Here is a 16,776-nt window from a genome sequence, read left to right as displayed (position 1 = left end):
AGCAATTCCCTTTTTAACATCTGTATCATATTTTTGGCTCATATTTATTGTAATTTTCTAGAATACATATATTCTTTTAATATACTACCAAGAAAACTACCAGTCTACCCCATCATATACTTATCCCTTTCATTTTTTTCTCCCCAGATAAGTGGATTTTATGTTTCTCTCTATTGAACTCAAAAAGCTCTCTCCAGAATTCTATTAATCTTTTCTTTCTCTTCTAAAATGTTAGGGATTCCTCTTAATTTGTATTATATGAAAATCTGATAATTGTTTCCTCAGCCCCTTTAGCTAGGTCATTAGTAAAAATATTGAACACTTCAGGGCCCAGGTCAGAACCATGTGACTGTCTGCCTGATATTACTTCCTAAACTGATGTGAAACTATTTATGAATATTCTCTGGGTATGGTCATTCATCCAGTTATAAATCCATCTAACAGTTACATTATCCACCCCATACTTTACTGTGTTATTAGTGAAGTCATCATGAGAAAGCTGAATCCTGATTGCTTTGCTGAAGTCAAGGTATTCTGTGTCTATGATATTCCCCCATCTGTTGAACCAGTAACATTTTCAAAAAAGGAAACAAACTTAGTCTGGCAGGACCTGTTTGTAACAAACTCATGGCTGTTTTTAATTATTGCTTTCCTGCACATGTGCTCGCAAATATACTGTTTAATCATATTTTCAAGAACTACACCAGCATAAATGGCAGAGTGATAGTTCTGTAATTTTCTGAGTCTTCTGCCTTTTTTAAAAAAGATAAGAGTGTTTGTTTTCTGGTCTTCTGGAACCTTGCTAAATCTCCAGGAGTTCTCAAAGATTATGTTAGCAGTTTTGCAGTGACCTTGCTATTTCTTTCAGTACCCTGGGATCTAATTCATATGGCAATGGAGACTTGAATTCATTTAAATTAGCTGTTCTGTTGTAGCCTGGGGCGCAGCTTCTTTCTTCCATTACTGACAATACAAAGGCCAGCTGAGGCTTCATTGTCCTTCAGGAAAATACAAAATACAGGTTAAGATATGCTGCTTTCTTGCCATCATCCATTACTGTTCTTCTCTTTTTTTAAAAAAAAATCATACCTTCATTCTGAATTTTAACCTTTCTAATATGATTTCTACAGTTTTCGTGGTTGCCTTATACCCTTCTCTGGAAATGCTCTTCTCCTTCCATTTTCTATATATGCTCCATTTCTTTTTTTTCAGCATTGCAAAGAGCTCCATACACATCTAAGCTGCTCTCTTAGATATGATCTATTGTTCTTTGAATAGGAATTGTTTGTGAGTGCACTTTCAGTATTTTATTTCCATCCTTCCCAGAGCCATTTCATCTTCAGGATTTCAAGCCATTGAATTCAATTTGTCTGAGTTTTGTCAAACACTTTTGTCTGAGTTCATCAAAGTCAGCTGTTCTGAAATCTGGTATTTATTTATTGAATTGAATTTCTATACCGCCCTACTCCCGAAGGACTCAGGGCGGTGTACAGCCATGAAATAAAACACATAAATATACAAAATTTAAAATCGAATAAAATAGATTAAATAAATTTGGCTGAATTTATACCCATAATTTAAAATACCCATAATTTTAAAATACAATTAAAAATTTAAAATTTTCATTTAAAAGGGAGAAAATGTAGGCGAGGCCCGCTTGATGAAATAAAAGCGTCTTCAACTCGCGGCGGAAGGTGCGCAGATCCGGGATCCTCCGTATCTCTGGGGGGAGCTCATTCCAGATCGTCGGTGCCCCCACAGAGAAGGCTCTCCCCCTAGGGGCCGACAGCCGACATTGTTTGGCCGACGGCACCTGGAGGGAGCGTACTGGTCGGTGGGAGGCTGTTGGTGGTAGTAGGCGGTCCCGTAGATAACCAGGTCCTAAGCCATGGAGCGCTTTAAAGGTGGTAACCAGAACCTTGAAGCGCACCCGGAAGACCACCGGGAGCCAGTGCAGCTCGCGCAGGAGAGGTGTTACATGGGAGCTCCATGTTGCTCCCATAACCACCCGCGCGGCGGCACTCTGCGCCAGTTGGAGCCTCCGGGTGCACCTCAAGGGGAGCCCCATGTAGAGAGCATTACAATAGTCCAGACGAGAGGTGACGAGGGCATGAGTGACTGTGTGTAACGAGTCCCGATCTAGAAAGGGACGCAACTGGCGAATCAGGCGAACCTGATGAAAAATCCTCCCGGTCACGGCCGTCAAGTGCTCTTCTAAAGACAGCCGTGAATCCAGGAGGACGCCCAAGTTACGAGCCCTTTCCGTGGGGGCCAATGATTCGCCCCCAATAGCCAGCGATGGTGCCAGCTGACTATATCGGGACGTCGGAAACCACAGCCACTCGGTCTTGGATGGGTTGAGCCTGAGCCCGTTTCTCCCCATCCAGATCCGTACGGCCTCCAGGCACTGGGACATCACTTCAAGGGCATCGTTGGGGTGATCCGGGGTGGAGATGTACAGCTGAGTGTCGTCAGCGTACAGATGGTACTTCACCCCGAAACCACGGATGATCTCACCCAGCGGCTTTACATAAATGTTGAACAGGAGGGGCGAGAGAACCGATCCCTGCGGCACCCCACATATAAGGGGCCTCGGGGTCGATCTCTGCCCCCCTGTCAACACAGACTGCGACCGGTCAGAGAGAAAGGAGGAGAACCACCGTAAAACGGTGCCTCCCACCCCCAACCCTTCCAGCCGGTGCAGCATGATACCATGGTCGATGGTATCAAAAGCCGCTGAGAGGTCTAACAGGACCAGGACAGAGGAACAACCCCTGTCCCGAGCCCTCCAGAGATCATCAACCAACAACGACCAAATGCCGTTTCCGTGCTGTACCCAGGTCTGAAGCCCGACTGGAACGGATCTAGATACGACGCTTCATCCAGGTACTGGGGTAGCTGTCGCGCAACCACACTCTCAACAACCTTCGCAACGAAGCAAAGGTTGGAGACTGGACGATAGTTAGCCAATACTGCCGGGTCCAGGGAAGGCTTCTTGAGGAGAGGCCTTACCACCGCCTCTTTCAGGGCGGCGGGGAAGACACCCTCACCCAACGAAGCATTTATAATCCCCTGGAGCCAGCCTCGCGTCACCTCCCGTATCTTGCCCTTATTGTAATAAACTCTTAACATAATATGGTCAATTTCTCCTGAGGTTCCAGTCACCTTCACTTCTTCAAACGGTTCCTTTCTGTTGGTTAGATTATGTCCAAAACAGCAGATCATCTTGCTCCTTTTTCCATCCCCTGACAAATGAAATTGTCAGCAAGAGAGAACAGGAATTTGTTGGGCTTTTGACTCTTGGCAAGTTTGAGACCTAGCAGATGTTGGGGTAATTGAAATCTCCCTTTGTCACTCATGTGCCTCTTTAAAGGTTTGGTCATCTGCCACAGAAAGGTTTCATCATCTGCCAGGCAATCTATAATAAGCTCTAGTGATGATATCATTTTTGTTTGTGTATCCTTTTATTCTTATTCAGAAACTCTCAAAAGGATTTCCATGTTCCAGTTGGTGAATGTCTCTGCAAGCCTATGATTTCTTTATGTCTAACACGATAACCCCTCCTTTTCTGATGAACTGTTGTCCAAATATGTTGTATCCTCCCATTGTTATATTCCATTCATGTGGGTCATGCCACTAAATTTCAGATGTGGAACAGTGATGGTAGTCTTTGACTTGCGACCATTTATTTAGTGACTATTTGAAGTTAAAAAGGCACTGAAAAAAGTGATTTGCAACTGATCTTCTCACTTACAATCATTCTAATGTCCTGAGAATCACACTTTTGGATGATCTCTGGCGGGAGCAGGATGGGGGAAGTGCATCCATCTTTGCTCTTCTTGACCTCTCTGTGGCTTTCGATACCATCGACCATGGTATTCTCCTGGGGAGGCTTCGGGGGATGGGAGTGGGAGGCCTTGTGCTATCCTGGTTCACTTCCTTCCTCTGCGACAGCTCTCAGTCAGTGTTGATCAGAGGGGAGAGATCCAGCCCTCGCCCACTACTTTATGGGTTCCGCAGGTCTCGGTACTCTCTCCGCTCCTGTTCAACATTTATATGAAGCCGCTGGGTAAGATCATCCATCACCATGGACTGTGGTATCACCAATATTCTGGTGATACTCAGATGTATGTCTTGGCCCATGGTGAATTAAGTGATGCCATGTCCTCCCGCTCGCAGTGCCTAGAGGCTGTTAGGGGCCGGATGGGGAGCAATGGTTTGAAACTAAACCCTTGCAAGACCGATTGGTTCTGGGTTTGGGGTTCATTGGCTCAGGGAGAATTGCCATTTTGTTATATTGTACTATATTAATTTATTTGATTCTTTTTGTTCATTTTTATTGTTTTAAATGTGGTTTTATATTCTGTAAGCCGTCTTGAGTCACCATGGGCAAATAGGCGGCAATATAAATTCAATAAATAAATAAATAAAATAAAAATAATCAAAATCTGGGTGCTGGGTGGATAGGGATGCATTTATGACAGTTACAATGTCCCAGGGTCATGTGATCATCATTTGAAATATTCCTAGATGGCTTCCGACAAACAAAAGCAGTGGAGAAGTCAGATTTGCTTAATCTTGTGATTCACCATAGTGATTCACTTCATGACCACAGCAAAAGTCATAAAAATTGGGTGCAACTCACTTAATAAGCACCCCACTCAGTGATGGAAGTTACGGTCCTCATTGTACTCCTAAGTAAGGACTACCTGTGTTTTCTCCAATTACCTTGTTAATTCAAATATTATATTCCCAGATAGAGGAGGCACATGTAGTGGGTAAAACAAATAACCTTGAGGAACAGAAGTAAGTGTTGTAACCAAGACAATGAACAGTCAGATAAAAGAAATCTGAATCTGGGATAGAAATGTAATTTGAAAAACAAATTTGGCAGGACCATTAATTTGAAAAAGAACCAAATGCTTGCCTGGAAAATAAATAGCTCTAATGATACAGCCTCATTTATGCTCCAGAACTGTATTACCTCCCAAATCTTGTGCCCCCCCCCGGTTGTTGATTCTTGCATAAGTGTCATTAAAAATAAAGGTAAAGATATCCCCTGTTCAATCATATCTGACTATAGGGGATGGTAATCATCTCTGTTTTTACAGAGCCAAGGAGCCAAGTTGTCGAAAGACTCTTCTGTGTTATATGTCCAGCATGACTATATGCCAAGCCACATGAATGCTGTTACTTTTCCAATGAAGTTGTACCTAGCTATCTACTTGCATTTGCATGCTTTCAAACTGCTAGGTGGGTGGGAGCTGGGGCAAGTAATAGGAGCTCATCCCATAGTACACTATTCGGGTCAGTCTTCCAGCTGACAAGCTCAGCCTCTTTAACTGCTGAATCATCACGCCCACCCATGTGTCATTACTGCATTACAATTAATCAGTAAATAATTTCAATTTTTTTTTAAAATTTTGCCGCTAAATTTGCAACATTTATTGTTTGGATAGCAAAGAACTGGAAGCACCCAACAGATTGTTCTGATGTTAGTTTACATGGAATAAATCTCAGTCAGTTCTTTGGATCTTAATTCTTAAGTATTTGTATCAAGTATTAAGTATTAAGTATTTGTATGTGATTGTAGCCTAAATAATAAAACAAAATAGCAAGATGGAAGAAAAAAGTACTGTAATTACTGCTTCATATAAGAATGTTAATGGTGTTCTTACATGGAACTGAAGGCGATAACGTGAATGCTTGCCAAATGTACAAAACTGTTTCTCAGTAAAGCTATATGGGGATTTTGTCTAAATGGGCAGGATGTGATCACTATTCCTTTTTGAAAATTATCTGTGACACATGTACATGTATATTATAGTAGAAGATATCCCATTACAGCCCATCTGTGCCTCCTGAAATAGCAGCAAGAAGATAATTTTATTAACAGCTTTTCTTCTTCTTCTTCTTTTGTTCTGCATGACTGATAAAATATGACCTTGTTTTGACCGAGGTGTTGAGCTTGTTGTATTTTTGGGTAGCAATCTTGTGGAATCATAGCTATTATTCTGCATGGAAAATAAAGTCTCGTTGTACATGAATGCCTTCTTTTTTTAAATAGAAAAATTTTCTATTAATTTTTCAGTGTGAAAACAATTTCATATCTGTAATGTAAATGGAATTCTACATATTATTTTAGTTCTCAAGATATGAAGTTTGTAAGCTAATAAGTAAGACAGGTTTCACTGATCCAAAACTCGGGTTGTGGTTACTAAAATATCTGTATCATATAAAAGTGATAGTGCAGGAGTTCTTTACAATCCTTCACTGGGCTTTATTCTGAAAAAAGTTCAGAAATGATGTATTTAGAGATAGATATAGCCCTGAAAATACAATGACACAGACGTGCCAACAGTACATGCCAACTATACATATATAGTATTCATTTGTTTAGGGATGAAAAGACAGTAATAGTAAGGTGACTCACTTCCACAATATCCTTGTTACAAACAAGAATAATATTTGGCACTTCCATTGTTACCTATTAATTTGGTGGAGCAAGTTGGGTCTGTTGATTGTCTTGGTTCATGTTTTTCTTGCCTAAAACAGTATTGAGTCCTAAAATACAAATTACTTCTGACTCTGCTTAATTTTTCAAAATTAGCCAACATTACTTAAATATGTCTGCCTGCCTCGACCTTAAAACATATTATGGGAGTCAGTAGTATAATAGCAGAGATTTTGATTTTGATAAAGATTAGTGCTTTTTGTTGGGATCAAGTCTTAGAATCTGCTGTTTTTTATTTGATGTCTTGTTTGACTTCTTTGAAGTCTTGTTAGATGATTTTACTCAATATAAATTATGTTGGCATAGAGTAAAACTAGACTCTTGCCCAGTAATTTCCACTTTTAGTGTAACTAGTTGTGGCTTTCCAGGAATTTTCTTGAAGGATTTTTACTATTTTGCTACCCTGAACTCTATCAGGGATTGAACCTGATCTTTTCTATGCGAGTTATACCTTGCTTAGGAATTAACAGAAGCATTTGAGTACATCTAGTACTCAATACCAAACTCATAAAACCTTTGGATGATGTGCAAAATGTATTGTTTGTAGAGTAAAAATAGCAGTACAAGGTAAAGTAGCATGAAGCAAATAGGATTAATTATCCTAAAGTTAAAAAAGGACAGGGATATTAGTTTGAGAATGGTGCTCATACAATGACATTTGTTCATCTTCTTTATGTGAATTGAGCAGATTGACATAAAATATGGGAAACAAGATACTGGACATCAGTAAAAGTTCCAGCTATAAAGTTCTCCTGAGAAGTAAAATAAAAGACACAGGGATTCTGTGGGCTCCACCATTTCCTGTCTGCACCATTCCCTTATTTGTCTCGTATTACATGGGATCAAATCCTGCTTCTTAGGACAAGTCTCTGCCTATTTAGGAGATGAAGATTTCAGAAAGTACATCCAGTCTGTATAGTCCACATGACATTCAGGTGCAAGTATGGGGTGGGAGCTCAATGGATCTTTCAGTGTCTTTAGGCCATGTGCTTGTAAAGATGATGGCATCTATCCAGCATCAGGTGGGAACTGGAGACCATAAGTCTACCACCCTTTGAGAGGTAAGTAAGATTCCTGATGTCAGAATGCTATAAATGATAGCCAGCTCTGCAGAGCACAGCAGCAGCTGGGAACAAAGGCAAGTAGTATTTCAGAAATTGTTGCTTCTTTTTGCTGTGCTTAGAAAGAAGGCTCAGCTTGTTTGGGCCAGTGTTTTTGTAGCAGCCTAACCAGTTTGGCTTCTTTCACAATTGTAGATTCATGTGCAATTACTCAAGATCCAAAACCACATTTGTCAATTTATATCTTTCCTCCGAGGTTTATCAGTATTCATTTTACTTAAACCTTGTAAAGTTTTTTTTTTAAATCACAAAACTGCAGAGCAAAGATGAAGAGGAATACATTTTGGTAGGGACAGATTTCAATATAAGACACAATGAAGTATTAGGTAGAAAAGCAATCCCCTAAATATCTAAATGCTTTTGCTTTGGTCGGAAAATGTGATTGTTCAGTGTGGCATGATCGTGTTTCTTCTGATATGAACATTTGCAGTTATAACTAAAGTGTCAATGAAGGAAAACCTGACATCCAAGTTATACTTATTTTGCCTTATATCAAAAGAGCCATTAGTTATTCTTGAAGACCCAGTAAGTTGTGTTCATCTATGGTGGCAAAAAATCAAAAGGAATCTGTAACACCTTTTCCAACTACAGGTAGTCCTCAACTTACGAACACAATTGAGCCCAAAATTTATGTTGCTAAGTGAGAAATTTGTTAAGTGAGTTTTGACCCATTTTATGACTTTTCTCACCACATTTGTTAAGTGAATCACTCCAGTTCTTAAATTAGTAACACGTTTGTTAAGTGAATCTGGTTTCCCCATTGACTTTGCCTGTTAGAAGTCACAAGAGGGGATAATGTAATCACATGACTCCAGAACACTGCAACTGTTACAAATGTGAGTCAGTTATCAAACATCCAAATGTAAATCCCATAACCATGGGTTGCTGCAAGAGTCATAAGGTGAAAAATGGTCATACTCATAAGTCACTTTTTTCAGTGCTGTTATAACTTTGAATGGTCACTCTAAGATGCATCAAGACTGAAATGAAGAAGCTTGAGCAGATATGTAAGCCTTTTGGAGTGATTGCTCACATTAAAGATCTTGCAATGTTTTTTATGGATGACATGTTGTAAGAATCACATTATCACTGAGTAGGAATATTCTTGGATGCCCTGATGAGTTTTAAATTAGGTGCCAGTTTGCAGCTGAGTAGAATACAGAATATAATTGTAATTGTGTTAGTTTAAAATCTATTTCTTCTAGTATATTCTTGTTTTAAATTGTGGATGACATTTGATTGCTGTCTGGTATTTTAGTCTGTAACTGCTCAATAATCTGCTTCATCAGTCAGTCAGTGTATGATTTCAGCATTTCCAACTGACTGTCAGATAAGCACTTGCCAAAAATGTGACAGCAGGAATTTCTTGACTTAAAGATATGATTCTGCCACTATTTATTAGCATTATGTCTTGTCTTTTTATCTGTCGAGTTTCTGCTTTATTTGGCTTCAGGGAGAGATCAGAGTGATCTTACAATAAAGTGATGAGTGCTTCAAAGAACCTTAGGAAATCATTATGGGCCCAAATTTTATATATTATTGCAGTTTCTTGATTATTGAGAGGGATGAACTTTCTATTTCGTCACAAGAACACTTTCTTGTGTCTACTACCTTTCTCTTGCTTATGGCCAGCTTGCTTCAAGCAATCTGCTATTATTGATGCTTTGCAAATTTTATTGTATGCAACAGAGACGTAAGAGTCTCTTCATTGTCTTTTAGATTCTTGCAAAAGATTTCCTGGTGAGAAGCTTGTCCTGCAGTACCAATTCTATGTTTATATTTCTTCAGAGCATAATAAGAATAGCTACAGATAAGGGGAAAAGATTTTTCTTTAAAAGAGGAAAGCCTTTTATAGTTCCATCTATTCATCATTTTGTACTTGCAATTCTAAAGTTAGGAACAAAATCCCTCCTTTTATTGCTGAAGTAGATCATATGGCTCTAATGAAGGCTTAAAGGAAAGCCAATTTGAGATCTGACAGCTGAACTCTTTTCCTTTCCTGGAGCTAGACCAATATACTTCATTGTAATTATTTTTGGCAATGTGTATAAATATATTATTTTCCTGGTTTTCTAGAAATCTTTAAACAGTAGCTTTGGTCTTGCTATTCTTGAAAGAATTGAATGCAAATCCAATCATCTGTGCACATGAACTATTATGAAAATCTTCTTTGAATGAATCATATCAGTTGTATACATTATATTTAAAGCTTAATAGGGTTTGCAGAATTGTTATATGCATGCGTGATGTAAATTGAAAATATTAAGTCCAGAACCTAATTGTTTATCTTTCCTACTGTTACTGCTAGCCCTCATACTTTAGTCCTTCATCCCTTGTTTCTTATTCCTCTCTTTTTGTCTGACTGGGGTAAACCCTACATAAGATCTTATTAACCTACTTTTCTACATCCTCAGGGTGTGCTTTAATATTTCTACTTTACTCCTCTAAAGAGAAAGACTGAATTAACTACAAACTGCAGCAGCCAAATGAAGACTTTTTAAAATAGTGATGGTGGTTATGAGATTGACAATTTCTTGTACAGAATTCAGAACTCTGAGCAACAGTTTAATACAAATGGGATAACAAATCATAACTATCAAGTGGAGGACAATAAAAACAACACCATTGGATTATGTCCATAGTAATAAGCTCTAACTATCTTCTCAATCAGCAATGCCTTTTAAATACATTGTAGTTACACATTTGTTAGTCTCCATTAATAATTTAGCAGGTTTTTACTTCCCATGCTTTTTCCATCTTAGATAAACATTTGAGTATATATACATCGGATTACCTTTTGTGTCTGTGCATACTAATTTTAATATGAAAATGTGCTTCTTTAATATTGTATCTTCATCTTCTTCAGCAGATGGATGAATTCAGAATATGGCTGAATTTGGAGTATTATTGAATGAAATATGCCTCTGTCAATACACAAAAATAGATCTAACTCCATTAGGCTAATATTGTCAATGAATTTAAAAAAAAATTCCATCCATTTGGGATGGATTTGTGTTGATTTGAAAAACATGGCAAGCTAAAGGTAACTTGGTTACCTTCTTTAAAGGATGTCAAAGAAATGTGTTTGTCTGTTTTTTAAACACGCTTTTATAGATTGCTGTTCATTTCTGGAGTATGTATGTATGTATGTGTGAATGATATTTCTTTGAAAAGAAACATATAGCTTTTGTTAGAAGATAGGAAATGGAGTGGAGTGGAAGGAAATAATGAACTGGTGAATGAATCAGTGAGAATGTTTGTTTCTGTGTACTCTTAAACAAAATATTATATTACAATTCTTAATTCAAAATGTGTGTAATAATACATAAGTAAATGAAAGTTATGTTTGAACATCATGTTTATTAAAACAATTACAGAAATAGTTGTGATATAAATATGAATAATTGTGCACTTTTCCTTCTCTAAAATTTCAGAATAAGTAAATTTAGCAAAACCCATTTATGGCTACTTAGATGCATCAACTATTTCCATCTGTATATGAATCAGAATGACCATGATATAAACAATTTTGGCAAGATACATATTTAATCTTTGTGTCTTCTTTGTCACCAGGGAAAATCCTATTCCGAAGAAGTCACATTCGAGATGTAGCTGTGAAGAGATTAAAGCCAATTGATGAATACTGCAGGGTAAGTGACACTTCCTCTTAAAACACAGTGAAAAATGCATAGCATTTATTTATTTATATACATTTTAATATATTGCTTATTCTCTAAATCTCAGGGTGGCATATAGTCAAAACAAAACCAAATAAAGTAACAGAAAATGAAACAATATCTCATCTACCTAAGGCATCCCTTCCACCAGCATCCTTCAAATGATTTGTCGAAAAAATAAAATCATAAGTGCCTTCCCAAGACCTTGGGAACATTCTGTGCCATAGCAGTCATGATGTCCTATACTGTGGTGACATAAAGATTTTGAGAGTTAATTTAAAAATTGGAGACCAATGAAACAAATAATAAATTCAGATCAAACACTATTTTGGTTAAAATATCACATATAGGTTTATGAGAGAGACTTCTCTGGGATCCTTAAACTTTCCAGTGTCATCAAAGCTAGAGAACCTCACAGAACTCAGTCAACCATCTATGCTTCCAACAAAGGTCTCAGAGGCTTATACTAGGTCTCCTATTCATGTTGCTTGAAGAATTTTTTATTTCGCAACTATCTTCCCTAAGTAATTAAAGAATTTATTTTATATATTTGGAATCAGATAATGGGAGTAGATCTGTTTTATATTGCTGGTTTATTTGTGGAGCCTCTTTTTCAAAATCATTATCATGTCATCATTTAAACCAAATAGCATCCTAGAATGAACTCTCAACAAAACTTCTGAAAAATGAAGTATGCAAAATAATTATGAAGTAGTTTGAATTTCTGAATGTATCTGTTAAATCTGAAAGTGTTTGTGAAAGTGACCATATATAACACAGAATTTTATCATAAGAGAAAACTTTTTGGATTCGTGATGTATTACTTTTTAAGTGCATTTTGTGCCTTGTCCAGAAGCTATTCTTAACCTCTAATTACTCATCTGAGGGTGCAAATTTTCTCAGATTGAAGTTGGTGATACTCCTTATGTGGCAAGTTGAATAAATAGCATGAATATGAAGGAATCCAGATTTTGATAAATATTTTTAGGTACACTTGGCAATACAGCTATACATGTTAAAGTTCAAAGAGGAAACTTATCTGGGAGTACTAGTTTAATAAGCATTTGGCTTTTTATTGGAAATTGTAATTTACTACTTTAAGTTGTGACATAAGGAACAACGGTAAAGGCTTGGTGTTTTTTAACCCTTTTACAATCTCTTTATTCATTCACCTCAATTGCATATTTGGAATAATTATGCACTGGGCTGACTAATAAGGATCACAGCAGTTTCTAAATCATCCAGAATTTTTGTCCAGTTAGATTTCAGTCTAACCAAAACATACTAATGAAACTTTAACATCCTGCATTTAACAGCACAGCATAACCTATCATTCAAATCAGTATGTTTTCATTTTTTTATAGATCCTTTTATATATCATGTATATTGGGAAAATATATTAGTTAAATTTGTCTTTTGGAATGAATGGACTATGAATTATGAATGCAACTGACTTCCATACAAACTTAGAGCAACTCCCACAACTATATCAGGCTACCAATGGATACTGTCTTTAACAACACATCATTTATCTTTCGAATATTTAATTGACTTCTTTTCCACAAGATTCCTTTCTACTTTTTTCTTTCTAGAGCAGATTAAAAAGAATTATTGGCAGTTGGCAGTAGTTAATCAACCTTGGCTGATCTTAGAAACTAATGAGCATATTGGTACCTGGGGGTACTGGAAAGGGGGAATGGTTCGGAGTTACAGGGTTTTGGGCTAGATTGGAAAGTAAAAGAAAAAAAAATCCTGTAAGAAAGCAGAAACTTTTAAAACAAACAGAATTTCCCTTTGTCAACTTTTCAGTCAAAACAGAATCAAGTTGGGGTAATCTTCAATTTCTTTCTGCCTTCTAAGTTGAAATTTACATAACAGGACTTGTAGCCTCTACAACATAACATATTCCTCTATAGCTTTACTTAGAATATGTAGTACCTAACTCAACTGTAGCAATCTGCAATCTTTGAGCCACAATCTGCAGCCTGTTTTTATATTTTCATTAGTCTGTTTAATTGTATTACTGTAGACCAATGAAAATGTTTACTCCTTGAGATTTAGAGTCCTCCATATTCCCCTCTGTCTATTTAAGTCCTAGAGGGATCATCTAAACTTTTATAAAATGGCAAAGGGTGTTCTTTTCTTTCAGACACTCTTTGGCATTTCATTGACCTTTTCATTGAAACATGAATATTGTGTATTTATTTTTTCTTCTGCTGTGCATGGAATAAAAAGCAATTTAGATTTTGGATGTAATTTACACCAACACTTTTCTTTGTAGCAAAGTCTATTAATAGTTTGGGATAGCATATTAGATTACCAATTAATATAAGAATATAAGATGTTTCATTTGTAGAGGAAATTTGTTGGGTACCATCAAAGAAGGGTCTAGGAAATATTATGGTATGAATATTTTTTCTTCTTGAATTAGCTCTACTTAATGGTTGAAGTAGAGGTTTTATTTTGATGACCCATTTCAGATTCTCTCATGAAAAATTAGGAATAGGCTATGACTGTATGTATTTCTTCAACCTTATATACTTGGCTTCGTATAACATTTCCCATTTGTCAAGCTACTGTTTGTTGTGCTGAAGTAGTCAAAATATGTTGTGAGTAACTTCTCTGTACCTTTCAAGAATGAATGAAATACAAATAAAGTTCTAGTCTCATTATAGGCATAAAGCCAGCTTGGTGACTTTGGGCCAATCACAGTTTCTCAGCCCTTTCTCTCAATGGCAAACCACTTTGGAAATATTGCTAAAACAACTATAGGGATTTGTCCAAGTAGCAGCCAGGAATCAACACTGACTCACAAGCGCACATGTGCGCGCACATGTGCGCGTGCGCGCGCACACACACACACTTTAATTTCTTATATTTCTAGTAGACAGTATTTGAATTACAAAACAAATGAGATTACTATTAAATGAGATAGGACCCGGGTACCTTCGAGACCGTCTTCTGCCACCAATAGCCTCCCACCGACCAGTCCGCTCCCACAGAGAGGGTCTCCTCAGGGTGCCATCAGCCAGGTTATGTCGGCTGGCGATGCCCAGGGGGAGGGCCTTTTCTGTGGGAGCCCCAGCCCTGTGGAATGAACTGCCCCCGGAAATACGCAAGATCTCCGACCTCCGAGTGTTTCGTTGCGCACTGAAGACCCTGTTATTCCGCCAGGCAGGGCTATCAACTTAATAATTTTAATTGGGGTATTTTAAATGTTTGGGGTTTTAAATCGGCCAAATCTATGTAATTATTTTAATTTTTAATTATTGTTGTGTGTTGTGTTTTTAAATTGGCTGTACACCGCCCTGAGTCCTTCGGGAGAAGGGCGGTATAGAAATAAAATTATTTATTTATTTATTTATTTACTGTTTTCATTGCTTGTTTAAATATAAAAAATATCTTTTGCTTGTTTGAGCAATTCAATTGTGATGTTGATATGTCGTTGATATGTCATTGATCAGCCTTTTTAAAAGCACCACAAATGGAGCAAACCTGTAATTCCCAAAATCTCCTGCCAATGTTTCTGCTGCTTAGGATGATAGAACTGAAGTACCCACCATTAAATGATGCCACTGAAGGTATCATAATGTTTATTATAAGCAGCTGTTAAAAATGGAGACAGTACTAAATTTCCTTGGTAACCATGTTAATAAGCTGACATTTTAAATTTACTTTTTGGTATTTCTGTTTGTTTAAATAAAGCAGCTCAACAATGTTAAAATATGCAAAATGTAAAAAAAACCATTGTAAAATTAATATAGATAATTTTAAAAATCAAATCAATACTAATTATTAAATAATTAAAACATTTGTTTATTAAAGCTTTTGGGCAGTTCGGTTTACCCACAGGTGTCAGTTAAGGTACCCCCAGTGTTGCTCATCTTTTTATTCTTAGGCTGCTTGTATGTTCAATTTCTCTCTCTTTTCAACAGGCGCTGGTAAGGCTTCCACCTCACATCTCACAGTGTGATGAAGTATTCCGTTTTTTTGAGAGCCGACCAGAGGACCTAAACCCTCCTAAAGAGTAAGCTTTTATTGATTTCTGTTGCTGTTCTGTGTAAGGAAGGAAGGAAGCTAAAGGTCAATACATTTTATCACATTCAAAGAATGGAAGAGTACCTAATTTTATTTTATCCCTTCACATCACAGGGACATGGGCTTGTAATTTGACAAATACAAATGAGGAATATACGTGTGCTCGTTGTGCAAGAAGAAAACTCAAAGAAATGTGCCCTCTGATTCATTACAGGCCAAAGTAACTTTTTTCGCTTTAGTGACTTGCAGAATCATTATTTGTTATATCCTGAGGGAAATCCTGCCAGTTAACAATAAACTTTTAATTGCCATCAATTTTCCTGGATGGATTAGTGCTCAAAGATGGTATGCAAGCCTTTGATTATGATCCATGTCACAAGTAATTTACAAAAACTATTATTTTGGAAACAGAAAGCAAAAAGAGTCACAAGGAGAATACAGATCCTGCTAGAGACAGAGCAGAACTTCTGATCCCTATATTGCATACAGTAGTTAGATGTATACACACTTCAGGCTTTCAGCAATTTACAAATTGCTCTTGTTGGGAATTCTGAAAGATTTTACAAAAAAAATGACATACTGTATATTATCTACCGTAGTTTGCAGAAAATAAATAATGCATGGAAATTTCTTAAACATCCCTGTTTGTAACACCTCAATGTAGTCCTGACTATTTCTGGGGGATCTTTGATTTGGTACTTGCCTAATAAGCATGTAAAGTAGTGAAAAGATTGTATTTATTTATAGGATGGCGTACAACTAAAAAGAGATTTGCAATACAGGGAGTTCTCAATTTACAACCATTTGTTTAATGGCCATTTGAAGTTACAACACCATTGAAAAAAATAACTTGTGACTGATTTAATAACCATTGCACCATCCCCAAAGTCACATGATCAAAATTTGGTCATTTGGCAACTGCCATGTATTTATGACAGTTGCACTGCCCTGGGGTCATATGATCACCATTTGTAATCTTCTGAGCTGGCTTCTGACAAAGTTAATGGGGAACTCAGATTTTCTTAACAACTGCATGATTCACTTGGCAACTGCAGTGATTCGCTTAACAACTGTGGAAAAGAGATTGTAAAATGGGGGTACAATTCATTTAACAACTGCCTTGCTTAGTAATGGAAATTGGGTTCAATTGTGGTTATAAATAGAGTGCTATCTTTGACCAGTTGGGGCATAAAAATATATGTTCCACTTTATGGGACAAGATAGCCTAGCATCCTTGTCGCAACACTCAAAGAAACAGTCAAAATGTCATGGCCTAAGAATAATATTGAGACAAGTCAGATACAATGTTCTTAATTCTTGAGCATTATATCCTCTTTAAAATGGAAAATGCATATTTTCTATTTTAATTCACTATGCAGAGATAGTAAATTAATGAATAAATGTAGAGAAATACAGTAATCTTTAT

General features: G+C 37.1%; 1 protein-coding gene across 2 annotated transcripts in view; it reads left to right on the top strand.

Moving 5' to 3' along the window:
- SH3PXD2A (SH3 and PX domains 2A) overlaps window positions 1–16,776 on the top strand; it is a 251,693-nt gene that overhangs the window by 85,666 nt on the left and 149,251 nt on the right. For both annotated transcript variants that reach the window (XM_070945171.1, XM_070945169.1), the window contains 2 exons: window positions 11,209–11,285; window positions 15,248–15,339. In XM_070945171.1, coding sequence (XP_070801272.1) covers window positions 11,209–11,285; window positions 15,248–15,339 — 169 coding nt within the window. The remainder of the gene's footprint in view (window positions 1–11,208; window positions 11,286–15,247; window positions 15,340–16,776) is intronic.

The sequence above is a fragment of the Pituophis catenifer genome, unplaced genomic scaffold, assembly GCF_029215685.1.
Source record: "Pituophis catenifer annectens isolate HBS135680 unplaced genomic scaffold, rPitCat1.0.hap2 SCAF_6, whole genome shotgun sequence".
Classification (NCBI taxonomy): domain Eukaryota; kingdom Metazoa; phylum Chordata; class Lepidosauria; order Squamata; family Colubridae; genus Pituophis; species Pituophis catenifer.
Note: the sequence above shows the minus strand (reverse complement) of the source record. Positions and strands in the feature narration are given on the sequence as shown.